The sequence below is a fragment of the Lichenostomus cassidix genome, chromosome 4, assembly GCF_008360975.1.
Source record: "Lichenostomus cassidix isolate B80296 chromosome 4, HeHo_3.0, whole genome shotgun sequence".
Taxonomy (NCBI): domain Eukaryota; kingdom Metazoa; phylum Chordata; class Aves; order Passeriformes; family Meliphagidae; genus Lichenostomus; species Lichenostomus cassidix.
Genome location: NC_139484.1, coordinates 20054270 through 20070232, shown reverse-complemented (window position 1 = coordinate 20070232; position 15963 = coordinate 20054270). Strand labels below are relative to the sequence as shown.

Sequence of the window (15963 nt, the reverse complement as noted above, 5' to 3'; positions counted from 1 at the left end):
GTAATTGCTTTCTTCCATGTGCACAAGCTGGAAGAATAAAACTACATAAGGATTAGGTTGGACTTCCATTGAAAGCAATGTTGTTACTGCTATTAATTTCTACATGTCAATACAGTCTGCAGAATGGATCTCCTGAACTCCAGGAATAAAATAACCCCCATTCTCTGTAGAGTCCAGTATCTTAAAGCAGAAATTCCTGTGATTTTCAGTAGAACTTGTTTTGAAAGCCTTTCAATAGTTTGAGAAACTTAAAATCACAGTTTTAAATATGGTATGTGTGTTATATCCCATAAAACACTACTGTCACTGGCTGTAGCTTCTCATGGTAATTTATTTTATGCTGCTGTAGTAGTTGCAATTCCTGTACTTTTTTTCTCCTTTTTTATTTCACAAAACCACAGAATTTAGTACTATCAAAGAATTCTTCAAGGTTTCAGTGTACATGTTCCTATTCATGCAATCAAATGCTGCTTAGGGTAAAAGCAGGCTCCATTTGATATGCTAGCTGCATAACTTTAAATAAAATCCATACCAAACAGACCCTTTTCAATAGCAGATTTTTTTTTAAGTCAAAGGGTTATCTGCAAGTCTTTGATAAATGCATTTCCCAGATCATTCTACATGAGTAAGAGCTGAAATTTTATGGGGGAGAAAAGGATGACGAACTCTTTTTATTGAAGCCATTGACCCACAGCCTAGTATTAATATTGGCAAGCTGCTCTGGATAGACACAATATTGCTTAGTTTACTCTGCAATAAGGATGCAGTCAAAATTCCATTGGAGCCGTGGTTAACCAAATATTATTCTTTGGTTTGGCTTTTATAAAATGGACACAGAAAATACATGCAATAACTGAAGCAGTACAATTGCATTATGCTATTGTGTATTGTTGTACCAGCCAGCACAGATGCTTTGCTTTTAAGGAAAGTACAGGTGGGAGAACCTAGAGATGTGAATTAGAAAGGAAAATGCTACATTTCAAGAGACACACCGGTTCTCACTGTCTTTACACACTGCTGGCATTTATCACATGCTAGTATCAGGAATTTACAAGCTGCTAAATGGGCAGTCAAGGCAGGTGGTAACTCAGAGGAAGTGTCACCTGGCTTGCCTGAACTAGCAAACTATGTTGATGAGTATCAGAGTTAAACATCAAACTGAAATTGCAGCTGACAATCATACTGATGCAGAGAGAACATGAAGCACTTTAATATTTTAAAGTCCTAATTGAATATATTTATCTTTTTGTAATCTAATCTAAACTAGTCATTTATTATGAAGTAGTAGCATAGTGCCTTTTTCTAAGTTTTTTATTTTTAGTAACATTTAAACAGAGCACAGTCATTTCCCTGTTTGGTTGTGGTCTGTTGTTGTCTATCTCACTTTTTCCATTATAAGAGGCACATTACATGAGATTTCCATTCTCTGTCTTAAAAGGTTATTTGTGAAAGACTAAGAATACATTTTCATCATTTCCTGATATTCCGAAATACTCTCTTTATGAGCCAAAATATGCAGCAGCAGTGAGGTCTTTGACAGACTGGCAACTGTCAAATTTGTTAAATCTTATTTACATGATATTCTACACCAACAAGAAAAAGTTGACTCATTTCAATTTTGTTTTGTCCTGCATCTTTTATTTGCTCGTACATTGAAGTTTTCTCTTGAAAAGACAGAACTTTTCACGTCTATCTCTGATATGTTATCTATCCTATCTATGCTGTAAGTTTTCTATCATGGCTATACAGTCCTTTATGTATTTTCTTCCTCTTTATATTTACTATTCCATGGACATAGAAATTGACTGTTGCCAGCAGCTTTACCCTGGATAGAACTTACCATAGTCTTTACCCTTTATTATTTGTAAGATTCTTGCTGAAGATCGGTTCTTTCCATTAGAATCTGAACAAAGTATAGTTAAATTGATGTTTACATCTGTTGGGTGCCGGTCCACAGCACACCTGTAAAACAACAACAGAAAAAGAAAATCCATGAGAAAGGTGAGTTCATAATGTATAATTATCAATATGAAGCACTGCATTTTAAAGTATTATTGTTTCTTTGTGGGGCCTGCTCATTTGAGGGACCTATTTCATCCTGAGCCAAAATACCTGAGAAATATGTTAGATTTATACACAAGAGATAATGCAACTGTCCCATTCCTACACCATTTTTAAGTAATGTGAAATAAAACCATTTTTCCCTAGTGATAAAACATAATATGCACTATAGCACCTGAAAAGAATAGTGCCTTAGCCAAGCTAAATGAACTTATATGGTGTAGGAATTGTGGACTGTAAAAAAGTCCAAGAATCAACTCCTTATCTGAACAACTTGACTTTCTGATTTTTTTCAAAGTGACTTTAAATGTCACTTCAGTACTACCACCCACCTAATTTGCTGAATTATGTGTTGTTTAGTTAAAGCATTGTTCTCCTCCTTGCTATTGTTTAGATATCACCAGATGTTCTCATTTGTTTCCCACGTGCCTTTTTTTCCCAGTCAAGATTCCCATCTCAGCTGTACTTTACCAGCTCTCTGCTTTAAGCTCTTTACTTTCACAAAGGTAGTGATTTTATTATTCATTAAAACTAAAAATCCTCTACTTTCTTTCTGTCATTTTGGTCTTGACTTGTAGTAGTTGTGCATGCTCTTCTCTTTCCCCTTTGCCAACGTACATTTGTTTCTAACTGTGACATATGTGTGGAGGTGGAGGAGTGGAAGATTCAAAAAGTTCATGAGTGCCTTTATTATTGAAATATTGCTGCCTGACTGTATAAAAAAATTTCTGGTTGAAAACAGAGTTTGCTCCAGAGTAATTTCAGTCTAATTGAAACTTACTTACCGGCCTGGATTGTGGAGTCCATGTGCAAAAATCTCAGGAGGCTGGTTTGTGCTGTTAAAGTGTGGGTTGCTCCGTGGGATGGAATAAGGGACATTGCACAGGTCAGTATTGACGTCGAGGCGCAATACAGAACCTGTAAAATCACTGAGAGAGTTGGAGGGTAAAATAATTGGGTTTTCAGAAGTATTTTACTGGGTAGATTTAATCCATATAATACTAGAGTGAACCTGCAAAATGAACGACCCACTTCACTGATTAATCACATATAGATTGATTTCATGGTAGATGCCAGTCCAAAGAAGAGTAGCAGAACCTATCAAAGATTCAGTTTGGCCATTATGTTGCCTTGGTATGTGCAGACTAAAATGCCTCTGACTGTGTTGTTGGGAAGCAACCTGATCATAAGAACCACTTTCCAAACATCAAAATTATTTATTGCTTCAAATATAAGGCTGTTAACTCTTTCATACTGGATGTCATCTAAAGCAACTATGGTTATTATCAATTAGTAATTGCATAATGCTTTTTGCACACACTTTCAATCCTACTCTTGAATTACAACAATTTCTAGTCCCAGGACAATCCAAAGACTAATTATATAGAAAGCAAGTGCAAAAAAAAAGGTATTTTTTTAATAGATATGTTCATACTTTTTTGTAAGGATTCAGAACTTTCTTTTTATATGAAACAGGAGTAACTAAAAAATCTTTTCTATCTTTCTTCATCATTGATCCATTTCAGTCACCCCTTGTTTTACATTAATTTAAAACCAACTATGACAATTGCCCTCTGGTCTGGGTTTTAAGTATATCCTTATACTTAGAAAATACTTATAACTTGCGGGAGCACCTGCAGTTCTGTTGAGCCACACAGGCCTTTGAGCACAATAACAGAAACCTATCCACTGGCAGTTTTTGTACCTTAAACCATCCATCTCCTCCATGTCATCTAGAGTGATCATGCCATCTCCAAGAAAAATGTATAGGAAACCATCTGGGCCAAACAGCAGCTGTCCTCCTAGATGTTTTCGATGTAGTTCTGCCACTTCTAAAAACACTCTTGCTGTCCTCATGTCAACTTGGTGTGGATTTTTCCTGCAAGTTAAAGATATGAACACAGTTTTCACAGTTCACTATCATTGTTCTTCCTTCTAAAAATATACTTGACTCATTCAAATACTTTGAGATGTGAATTTTGTAACTTGATGGAAAAATGCCTAACAGTTATTTCTGAGAAACTGCAATTTTCTACCACTCACAAACAATTATTTTGCTGCCTATACACAATAAGTAGAAAGTAATTGTAATTAAAAAGCAACTAAATAACTGGAAAAAAAAGTTTTAAAAAGAAAAAATTGTGTACTTACTGTCATTCCAAAACTATTGTTTGAAATAAAATCCGCAATAGTTTTTCTGCAGGTGCCTAAGTTTATACATTGTAAACCTCATGTTCATTTTAGAAATGGGAAATACTAAAATGCAAAAGTTGCTGAGAAATACAGAGTTTGTGAATTTTAGACTTCTACTGATACCTGGATACTGTGTACTCTACGACCCTAAGGATGTGGTCATGAGGTCCAATAGCCCACCGTTCTTGGTTGGTGGTATAAGACACATACAGCTTTCCATTTTTCTTGTAATTGGGATGGAATGCAAGGCTTAACAGTCCTCTTTCATCTCCTCCCTGCAGTCAAATGAAAAACACAAAGAATTGTGAAGTTAATTATGTTCTTTATTGTGTTTCAGCTGGAACCCAAAAAAAAAAAGTTTCTTTCTTGTGGATAATCTTTGCCCAAACCCTTATTTCTTTCCTGACTACTGCACAAAAAGGATTATAAAACATTTCACTTTGGGGAAGTCTTTAAGAGTTAGAACAAGACAATTGCCTTATGTAGTTATCTATGCACAAGTCTGTTACGCCACTTTTGTGGAGTGATTTGTGTATGTAATCTTCGGGAAGCCATGAAGACAAGTTTAAGTGCTGTGAAGGATTCTTTGCTGGGTTACTAGGTTGCTTGTAATTCGTAGAAGACGAATAAAAAGGTCTATAATCAGCAGTCACTTCTAATCCAAGTATCCAAAACCTAAAACATAGTGCTGGCTGCCAACTCCCACTGTCTTGGCAATATGTTTAGAAAACAGTTAAATTGCTTGTGTAATATGTAAACCTTTGTTTTACCCTGGAGGCAGCAACATCAGTTGTCACAACTATGGTGGTCTGTTCATCATAGCTAGTGTACTGTAGGTAATAAGCAGCCTTGGTCTGTGTGCAGAGAAACCATAGTTTTACATGTGGTCCCTCACTGGAAAGGTTTTTTGTTATTTTTTAAAATAAAAATAGAAAAAAATCTCAGAACAACTTTCTTTTGTTTTTATGTTTGCCATGAAGATTAGTGCAGTTATATGTTAAGCATCCAATCCATGTAATGTACTGTGACAATGCAAATACCCTGTGAACTTAAATAGAAGGCAATTTTCTTTTTGGCTCCTAGAAAGCTTCTAAAACTGTATGTACTATTACCATGCCTAAAACTATATTTGTATAAATGAAGAGTAAAACTTAGGTTCATTTGTTGCTCTTGAGGCAATACAGGGAGCGAAGCTGAGGCACAGAAATAAACACAGCACATAGTTAACAATTCAAACTCAATTCATATATGGGATTATTCACAAGGTGATAGTTGTTTTGGAGTTTAACTCAGGGCTTGCCAGCCCTTCAAAACTAGAACTAGTGACTCTGTTGTAGATTCAAGTGCTCCAGCTCTGCACCCGTAAGGAGACAATGTTTTGCAACTCTAACCACACCCATGATAGCTAATTATGAAATTTTAAATTATAAGAGAGAATGAAGCTTTTAAAATGTGAGTGCACTTCAGAGTGATGGATGGGCCTGTCTTCCTGTTGAAAGTCATCCCACAAAGGGCCTAATTGGGAAAGTGCACAGCTTTAATTTATTTTAATTCAACATGATTGCTGTACTTCCTTTTTAATCACAACCACCAAAGAGAAACCTGAGTCAGAAATGGAGATGTAAATAGGTCAAGAGATTTCCATACAAACAGAATTGTACAATGAAATCTGGACCCTGCTAATTTAGAGGCAGACAAAATTTGCTAGTTTGTTTGCTAGAAAAATTTAGTTTCAAGGGGTTATCAGAGAGGTTAGTTTTGAAAGTCTAGTTAAAGCTGCCAAATCAGTTGCAGTCATCATGGATGAAGGGACTGGCAATCCAGCTCTTTCTCCCTTATGAGCCAAAAATAATTCTGCAGCTGAGTCTGAACTGATTGTAGATATTATTGTTTGAGTTTCTAAGAGTTTTGACCAAGTTGCTCTGATAAAGTCTGAAGCAAAGGGAGGCAAATCAGTTGCTTTGGGAACTGGAAGGCATATTTCAAAGATTCCTGATGAATGATTCTATCTGTTGTGCCCAGACAAAGACAGTCCTATTTCTTCTCCTGAGAGATGAGTTCAACTCATTTAAGGGCCCAGGAATGTCAATGAGTCACACTAGGTCTGCCATGCAAGGTGAGTTATTGAAAGTATTAGTAAGAAAAGATCTTTTTGTTACTGAGCTGAAGATTTTATTTAGTGATTGATTCCATGGCAGCTGTCTCAGTGTGAAAGTGAAGTTGTTGAAAGCGTAAACAGGTGAAAATTAAATTAAGAGCTTTTAATGAAGTACACATGAAGCAAGAATTTCAAAAAATGGATGAAACAGGACCTGCAAAGTAGTAACTATGGCAAGTTGTATTCACAGGATCAAGCCATGACTTTTACTGACTGCTGTCTTGCATGATTCTGTCAGACTGCAATATATTACTTTGTTTGTACATTGTTTCTATTACTTCTTGAAAAGTCACACTGCTGTTTTTCAAAATCAGACACATTTTGTTCTGAAAAGTCTGTTTACTCATGCAGTTAATAAAAACTTTGTGAATATCCCTCCAAGATACTGAAATCAGTGCAGCATCAAGCCATTAGTTGGCTTCTGTTCAACTAGAAATCCAGATGAGTTTTTCCATATTTAATTTTCCTGGTTTTGAAAAATAATTGTTAATTTTTATTTTCAGCTTTATCATATTTCCAATCAAATCACTGCCACAACTTCCATAGCTTTTGAAATGTCCTCTATGTGCCAGAAAGTATATAGTTTTCTGTAGTGTTGTCTCATATGCTCTATGGTAAATGGTGAGATATCCAGCAAAATCCCTTAGGAGTAGTCATTTTAGTACTATCAAACTGAATAATTATGTACAAAATTCCAGGCTTTCCATATAGAATATTTCTCACTTTTATTTTTTTTTAATGGACTTTTGACATGAAACCAGCATGCCAGGTCTTACAGTCTTTTCTGGGGACACCATGTGTCAAATATCTGTCTATTTCTTGGCAGCTTAATAAATTATTGACATCCTTTTCTTTTAAAGTTTCTCTTTCGATGAAACCAGCACCAACAAGCTGTAGATGACATAGCAGCTTGTATGAGATTCTGCACTGCACTGTTTGATGGAATAACCATTAATGTTTGTCAGTTGTATAAGGAAGGGCAAGAAGAATGAGACAAATCTTTGTATTCCATTGGGATGTCTGTTGAAGACAAAGAATGATGGTTGGCTGAAATAAGTATTAATTACTTAAACATACTGTGGACTGGGGCCAATGTGAAATTTGTGTCGTAACTAAATCTGGCAGCTCCTGCTTTCGATGTCTGCCTGTGCTCTTCTCTCTCCTGTTTGTGGCAATGGCATCAATACTACACTCTTTAAAAAACTCATTTCCTTGGGCCAGATTATAAGTTTCAGCTAAGGAGTTCTGTGAAAGGCCCTTTAAAACCCAGTTTAGTCTAGTTTAAGACCACAACCATGAAAATAATTTAATCAGAATCCTATAAAGTTAGTACAAAGTCAAGCAAACGTTAAAACCGAGTGTTTCTATGTTTTTCATTTTGAAATGGCTGTTTTTCTATATTATGTCCGTTCTAAAAGTATATGGCACCAGTTAGTGATCTCAGCTGAAGTACATTTTGGATATTTCTTTTTGCATTGTAATTTCTGTTATGATATCACTACACTTGTAAAACCATTAAACAAGTGCACAATGTGATCCACTTTGTATTTTTGACTTACACTAAGAGAAGTAACTTGCATGGGAACACTGGATGTGAAGCATGTGAATACTGGATTTTTATAGAATGGTGCTATTTGCATGTAACCACTCCTTAGAAGTGAGCTCTGCTTCCAATTTGTGTGCTTTCAAATGTACTCTGGTATATCTCTGATATTATAGACAGAAGTTTTATTATATTATTAAGGTATTATACTTTTTCTATAATGCCGAAACATATGCTGCACTTATTTTTAAGACATGCTGCCATTTAATTATGTCAATATATGTGTTATTATTTATAGTAAATACAGAGAAATATACAGGAATGCTTTAACTGGTATTTTTAACTATTTAATTTAAAATAGATCATATTGGAAGTATAACCTTTAATTACATATCCTCAGTAGTAATTACATTTAGTAAGCAAAACCAGACATGACCGTTTATTTTCATTACTCTCTGTGGCTTAATAGTAAACAAAGTAGGTAGCATATTTCAACTTTTTCTTTAAAATTGATCTTGAAATGCACTATTTATATAATACTTAATAATGGCATTTATACTTAACAGCTTTTTTTGTCTGGACAAACCTCCTCTCATCATGGAATGGAGTAACAACCTTTTGTAAAAGGGGTTGTGCTTAAAATATGCAAATTCAATGGTGACTTAATACTTGAATGTAGTGTCTTAATATAATTTGTTTTCATCTGTTCTTATAGTGCAAATGCTGGGTAAGTTGTTGAAGTAATATAATCACTTTTAATTTAGTTTATTTCCTGTGTGATAAATAGCATAACCAATATGCCTTACCAAGTGTTTGATCTTAAGGAGTTTTATTTGTAAAAAACATGGGTGAAAGGGTCATGGAACATCCAAAATCTCTTATCAGGCAGCACCATCTGAACTCTTCAGAAAGAGATTCAGAAGGGCTGAAGATCAATGTCAGGTATTCTTCGCAGTGGGAAGTGTTTGCTAAATCAGCATGGTGTGGAAATTTGGCCCCAGCACAGGACAGAAACTTCAACAGAACTAGATGCCTGCCAAGGTCTGCTGCAGGGGTAAACCTTGCCCTTCAAGCTGCACCACCTATTTTGAGCACCACAAGAGGGAATTTCCTCTGGCTGGTGGAAGGAGACAGCAAATACAGAATGAAAGGAGCAGAAGTTGTCTCGGCTGCACGCAGGCTGTAAGAGTAGAGCTCCTATTAGATCTCTTGGGTGCTGAGGACTCGAGTGCTTTGCTATCTGTGGGGCCTGAGGCCTCTGGCAAAGGAAGGATTTGTAACATAAGACATTTACCTTAGGGGAAAATAATTACACTGATGTCATGGCTCAGTATGGTGTACATACTAGACCCTATCTCCAAAGCATTTCCTTTTTCCTCTTGTTTTGCAGAGCTTCACTTTTTTCCTTGTTTATAAAGGGCTTTGCAGTTATCTAAGGATTTTTTCAAAACATTTGCATTACTTTTTACTGATTTCAACAAATGCATTATTTTAATACTTAAATTTAAAATAACTTAAGGTACAAGAATGCTTTATAATTAAATTTATACATGAAAAATACTTCAATGGCCATACTCTGACTTGGAATTTAGGCAATGAAGTTAGAAAAGCTTTTTATTCAGTTAGGTGGAGGGCAGAATTTAGCTGAAAATGGCCAAAGTGCATCACAGAGTTTTCTGTTCTGATGTTTGACAGAACTAGAACTTAAAGCCTAATTCTTTTTTCCTTCTTATTTCTGTTGCAGCAAAGACAAAATTTTGACATGGGGGGGATCATTTTTTTCTTTTCCTTACCTTCACAGTCCTTTGAAGATACCAGTCACTAAATGCAGGACCTTTCACTTCTAGTCCTAGTCCTCTGCACTTATTTTTTTAATTCCTCAACTCCAGATTTTGCTGTTCTGCTGGGCAAGTCTTTAGTTTAATCCAAATGACAATCCTCGTCCCCTGATAATACAATTCTTTCTTCCCGTCCTCCTAAAGAAAGTACATGAAACTTATAAATGCAGATGCCAACCCAACACAAACCCACAGCTTGCCTCCTTCACACTCTTCTGGTACAACAGGAATCCTGCTTTCGCAACTCTCCCAATTATTGGTTCGGAGCAGCTGAAAGCTTTGAGACTGCCCAGAGCCAGCCAATAATTGAGAGGTTTTGGGCAGAGTGACATATGGCTGTGAGTGTGCTTGCAAGGAGGTGGCCATGAGCCCATGTGAGGTCTGCATCTGGACTGAGAAACTTTATGTACTGCACTGCTTTAGGAGAATTGGAATAACAGAAGACAGTGGAAATCAGTCCCGGAAGAGGGAGATTCAAATAAAGACCAGATGATTATTGCATTCAGTAAAGCTGGCTCAGGAAGGTGTGAATTACACACTTTCCTGCACCACAGAGGCCTCTTGAGCTGTAAGCAGCATTTATCCTCTGGGAACACAGGTGGTGATTCCACCTCTGTCCCCAGCTGGATTTATTTTCAAGGAAGCTTTATATTCCACCAGCAACTCAGTGAGTGGTTCACCAGCGGAGGCCACTATGGGAAGGTAAAAAATAAGCATGCTCCTTCTCAGTTCCCTGGCATGCCTCCACTTTCTGGTCTTTTATTTATTTATTTATTTATTTGGCATATCTGCTCTCCTACACTTTTCCTCTTCAGCATTCTTCCACTACAGACTGTCTTTCCCTTTCAGCTGCATTGGTTTGAGGTCTATTGTGTTGTAGAATTAGCCTTCCAGGAAAGCGAGAAAGCTTCCTTCCAGTGAATGAGAATGCAGTAAGTGTTCAGAAATTTACTGACCATGAAAATCCTTCATTAATAGGGAGAATAGACTTGATGACCTTTGTATTTTTTCTCCTCCTTTCTGTTGCTCTGAAGCTTTACCACCGTTCCACGCCACTTCTGTGATAAAGGCAAATTTTACAACTCTCTTTCAGTGGGCAGTCCAATAAAATTGGCTCAGATGATACCCCACAGAGAACAGACAATGTTCCATTAACATTCACAAATACATGACATGATGACAAGACACTAATAATCCATTTTTCCAGTCACCAAAACTGTGCAAATCCAGAAAAACTCTTCCAATCCAGAATGTTTTTTTTTTTAAACTTACACCCTATTTTGGTGCTATCTAACATTTTTCTGTAAACACACAAACAATACAAATTAACCTTATTTAGTGATTTTCTGTTCTACCAATGCTCTAATTTGACTATGGTCCTTTCAGCCATCTGTTTTGGTTTTCTCATGCTCTCATTCCTTCACTATGTATATAAAACTTATCTTTATTTTTCAGTAGCATGCTCAATTGAATTTTTCATTTTGTTTAAAACACAGATTAATGGCAGAGAGTTATCAAAAGACTCTAAGAATTGCAATTCAATACATAAGTTGCTGTTTTTGTGCCATGACATTTCAGCCAGTCACTGCTGTCACTTTTGTCCTTCCTATGGTTAAAAATATGCTATGGCAAAATAAAAATTCTACCATCATGCAAAGATCTTCTTGAGCTGCTAATTTTAATAAATGTCAACAAAAAAGTCTACAGCACTTTAAAATGAGCAGTAAGACTTCTTTTCTGCTGAGAAAGGGAAAAAAAGAGGATGTATGGTGACACAGAGCAAATTTGACAGTGCTTATGTAAAATGAATGAACCTACAACAAATTCTATACTCCAATAATCGAAAACAAATTCATGCTGTTTTACCGTGACCACTTTATATGGAAATTTAGGGATATAATTCAGAACAGAATAACAGTAATTATCATACTCTCTGCATTAAATTAAAACCAGAAATGTTGATCTGTCTAATTGTAGGCATTAAAAAGTAACTAGTTTCAAAAAAGAAGGATGCAAATGGAAAGACGCCATATGACATTACTCTTACAAACAATTCTGCCCTTCTCTTTTGGCTCTCGGTGCTGAACTGTCACCTATTAGAGCAGATACTTGCTTTTTCTGGTTGCAAAAGGAATGGTATATTCACATGAGCTATGCATTTAAATACTGTGGGAAGGGGGGAGAAAACAGAAAACCACAGCCAGCTTGAAGGAAAAAAGCTACAGATTTCCACTTAGATTTGTCCCCATGTCCTTACTGTTGTCTGCATGCTAATGGATATTAAAACTTGCTCAGTAAGTGATAGAAGCTGCTAGCAGCCTTCATCTTGCAAAAGAAACTGTTAAATTTTTTTTAAGTGCCCCTTCAAGAGGATAGCTTTTGCAAGATGGGTAACAAAGGGCTAGAGGCCCTTCATTCAGTCCACACCGTTTGTGTTTCTTTGCCAGTATTACTATGATAATCATTCATGTTTGCAGCATAATCTGGATTAAACTGTGGCCTTTATGAACTCTGTCTTTGTTTTGAGAGAAGAGCAAGTTTCATGGCTTATCAAAATGATGCTCATCTTCACTGTCAAAGGCAAAGGTAATCTTCTTCACTGAAGATTTCTGTAGCATGTTTTTGGCTTTAGTCACTAAAGCTCTGAAGGTATTTAGCAAAGGCTTTAAAGTGATTTCTGCAAGATATTTCAAATCTCCCTTTCTTCTTATTGTAGGTAACTGGAAAATTGCATTATCTGAATGGTTTTTAGTAATGGAGTGGGAGAAAATTTGAAGGATAGAAGTTCAAGTGACACAAAAACACAGGAGAGAGACAGGAAGGATATAAAAGGTTAACTGCAACTGATGCTCATATTCCACCTATGATCTTGTCTGAGTTACTCTCCTGAGGGCAGAGACCCCACATAGAATGTGAGGCTTTGCCTGCAGACACCAAAAGATGGGAACATGTCACTATTTTTCAGTCGCCAAAGAATGTGTGTGCAAATCCTAGTGATAAAGCCAATGCTATTCTGTTCTCTAATATCCAAAGAACTTTTGGACTCTGAAATTTGGATGCAGGGAGAGGCATATTTCAGCCTATTCTTAGCATCAGCATTCAGCATAGTTTTGATAATAAAGTGTCATATCTTCAAAGCAAATGCTGGTTCCATGTGTTGCCGGTTTTCTCTGTAATTATTAAGCTAAACGTAATAGGCAAAGTCAAACTCTGTATTCTTAGAAGCTCTGTAAGTGTTCTTCAACATTTTGCCAGGAGACACACAGCAGAACTACTGGATGAAGGCTACGCCACTGTTATGTCTTCTTACTTCAATATTGAAATTGTTTATACCTACGCTCTTTGGCCATTCAGCTGCTCCTAAAAGTAAACAGTCTTGTCTTACTGGCACAAATGCAAACAGAAAACCCATTTAGAGGTCCAGCATCTGCTACTGAGTTTCAAGCTTCCACATGTGACTGCAAGCATTGGAAATGTATTTGTTACCTAAGATCAAACCCTTAGAAATATAGGGACTGCACTTTTTGGAGTCCTGATAGAAATGCAGCTAGAAAGAAAAAAAAAGAAAATGCTATGATTGCATTTTTTCAACAAAAATTGTGCATGTTCATCATGTTTGTACCTGGTCAAAAAACACATTTAAGCATTGAACCCTCACATTTCTGAAAAGGCACTGAACAGGAGCTGGGAAGAAAAAAGCATTTGAATTCTCTGATACTGCCCAAACATTTTTCTCCCTGGTTCTCTGCCCTTCCTATCAGCCTCCCAGTGCCCCAGGAGCTGCGCAGCCCAGGGGCAGAAAGGCCAGCAAGAAACTTACCTGCACTGCTGCAGTTAAGCTTGGTTTTAAATAGTGACTTAAATAATCAAATTATTTTAGTTCTTTCAGTAAGTCTAAAAAATATATGTAACTTGCCAGCTACCTGAAAATGAGGAGTAAATAAATCCAGAGATATCCATATTTTTCCACAAACATTTTGCGAACACCAGAGGAAGCTAAAATAATCAAGCACTTTTTGCGGATCCCTCATATAGATCTTGTCTTTGCCTCTCAACTAAAATAGTGAAAAAATACTAATATTTTGGAGAGAGACATGAATATTTTTATGAAATGTGCCAAGTGGAAAAACCAGGGTGGTGGAGGATATACAGTTTGCTCTCCATGACTAGAATCTGTATATAAGAGGAGAATGATGGCAATCCACAGCCGTGTTGACAATTCAGACATACAGGAAATACCCTTGTAGGAAACTAATACCATCTGGGTTTGGCCCAAGATGTGTGAATGAGAAATATGTTTCTTGTTGAGAATGCAAAGATAGTTTTGGACATTGCAAAGAAGGAATGTGTTAAGCATGCACAGTTATAAAAATGAAATAGGGTGAGGCACTGCATGCATATGGAATAATTGGAGGAATATGTTTGTGTGCGTCAATAGCTGATGCAGACATAGAACTTCAGAACTCATTTGTCCTAAGACAACTAGTAAATTATTATGAAAAATGTCTTCAGTACAAATGGCTGGAAGCTCTCTGAATAAAGACAGCATTGGAAAATGCTGATTTGTCCAAGCCCCTGCTTTCCCTGATGGAAAGGGAGGTTTGCTTGTGACATGTTATATTTGGGGGGCGAAAAGTGAAATAGTATTGAAATTCTTGAAACATCCAGTTCTAATACGTGTAAAAGTGGGAATTTTGATTATTTCAGTGAGTTGTTTTCAGTTTAGAAATTAGTTTTAGTTAAAAGAATGTCAACACTGAAATGAAATATTTCATTTGGCCCTTTCTGAGAACCTTTCAGTCCACACTTGGTGAGAGTATGTTTTCAAAATCTCAGAATATTCTCACTCCTCTCTATCCTGTTCTTGCATTAACTGTCTGAGATTTTAGTGTCTGTTCTTGGCATAGGAAGGCTCTCTGGTTTCTAACGAAGCCATTGCCAGCATTCTGAGGTTCCTAAGACTCGCTGCCTGCGGGATGGATTTTTGCCTCTCCCTTGACACCCTCATCTACTTGTGAAAGCCCCAGCAGTGCTGATTTTTCTGTTATTTGTGAGGATAATGAATGCCTTGCATGGATAGGAAAAAGTTCCAGGCTCTCTTTTTGGTTCACATTTGCCTTCTGCAGACTAGCCTTGAGTACTATAATCCTTCCTCTAAATTCAGGCTCTAAAAGCTCTTTTTAAAGAAAATAGTTGAGAAAATAAAAGGTTTGCTAGTCTTTCATGTCTGTGAAGGTTCTGGATTAACCTTGTTTCAAGTTCAAAGACACTCTTTATACAAATTACCTGTTCCTTAACTGAACAATGCTCATACAATGACAGTAAAACGTCTGTTACCATATTTTGGTCTTAATTTGGTTTTCAGCAAATTTCTGACATATCTGATTTCTCACTGTTTAATACTCCTGGAGATATTTGTGTAACATGTATTAATTGTTTTAGTGCTTACCCAGAAGTCTGAATGCAAAAAAACCCAAAAAAGCAAGCAAGCAAGCAAGCAAGCAAGCAAGCAAAAAAACCCCACAAAAAACAACCAAAACACCCAACCCCCAAACATTATAATTCTTTTATTTTCCATTCTTTTTTAGTATGCATTGAACTTGCATAGCACCTGAGACCTTTAGACAGGATGACCAAAGTCTGTTGAACCAAAAGGTTATTAAGACACTAAAGGCACACTACTGGGTACATTTGACTGGTGGCTTACGTTCAGGTTGACATGGGCTATCTGAAGAAGCAGTCAGGCTGCAGGCACAAACAGCAGCCACTTACAGAGCCCACTGCAACTGCAAGTGAGAGCAGATCAGCAGGGTTGAGTTCTCTGCTTGTTGGCTATTAGCCTATGGATGTGTGACTTGATGGTAAATCCATCCCTTGTTCTTTGAAGATGAATCATTAGTATCCCTTTCAGCTTCATTAGAAAATTGTGTAATATTAGTTCATAGAATCATAGAATGGTTTGGGTTGGAAAGGACCTTAAAGATTATCCAGTTCCAACCCCCCTTGCCATGGGCAGGAACACCTTTCACTAGACCAGGTTGCTGAGAGTCTCATCCATCCTGGCCTTGAGCACTTCCAGGGATGGAGTATCCACAGCTTCTCTGGGCAATCTCTGCCAATGCCTCATCACCCTCACAGTAAAGAATTTCTTCCTAATATCCAACCTAAAC

The 15963-nt window shown here is 36.8% G+C and overlaps 1 protein-coding gene across 1 annotated transcript in view; it reads right to left on the bottom strand.

The window, feature by feature from the left end:
- Window positions 1-15963, bottom strand: part of HHIP (hedgehog interacting protein) — a 74724-nt gene that overhangs the window by 21058 nt on the left and 37703 nt on the right. Inside the window, exons 5-8 of the mRNA XM_085058159.1 lie at window positions 4378-4529; window positions 3767-3940; window positions 2847-2990; window positions 1841-1962 (exon numbers count right to left, since the gene is read on the bottom strand). Of these exons, the coding sequence (XP_084914285.1) occupies window positions 1841-1962; window positions 2847-2990; window positions 3767-3940; window positions 4378-4529 (592 nt within the window). The remainder of the gene's footprint in view (window positions 1-1840; window positions 1963-2846; window positions 2991-3766; window positions 3941-4377; window positions 4530-15963) is intronic.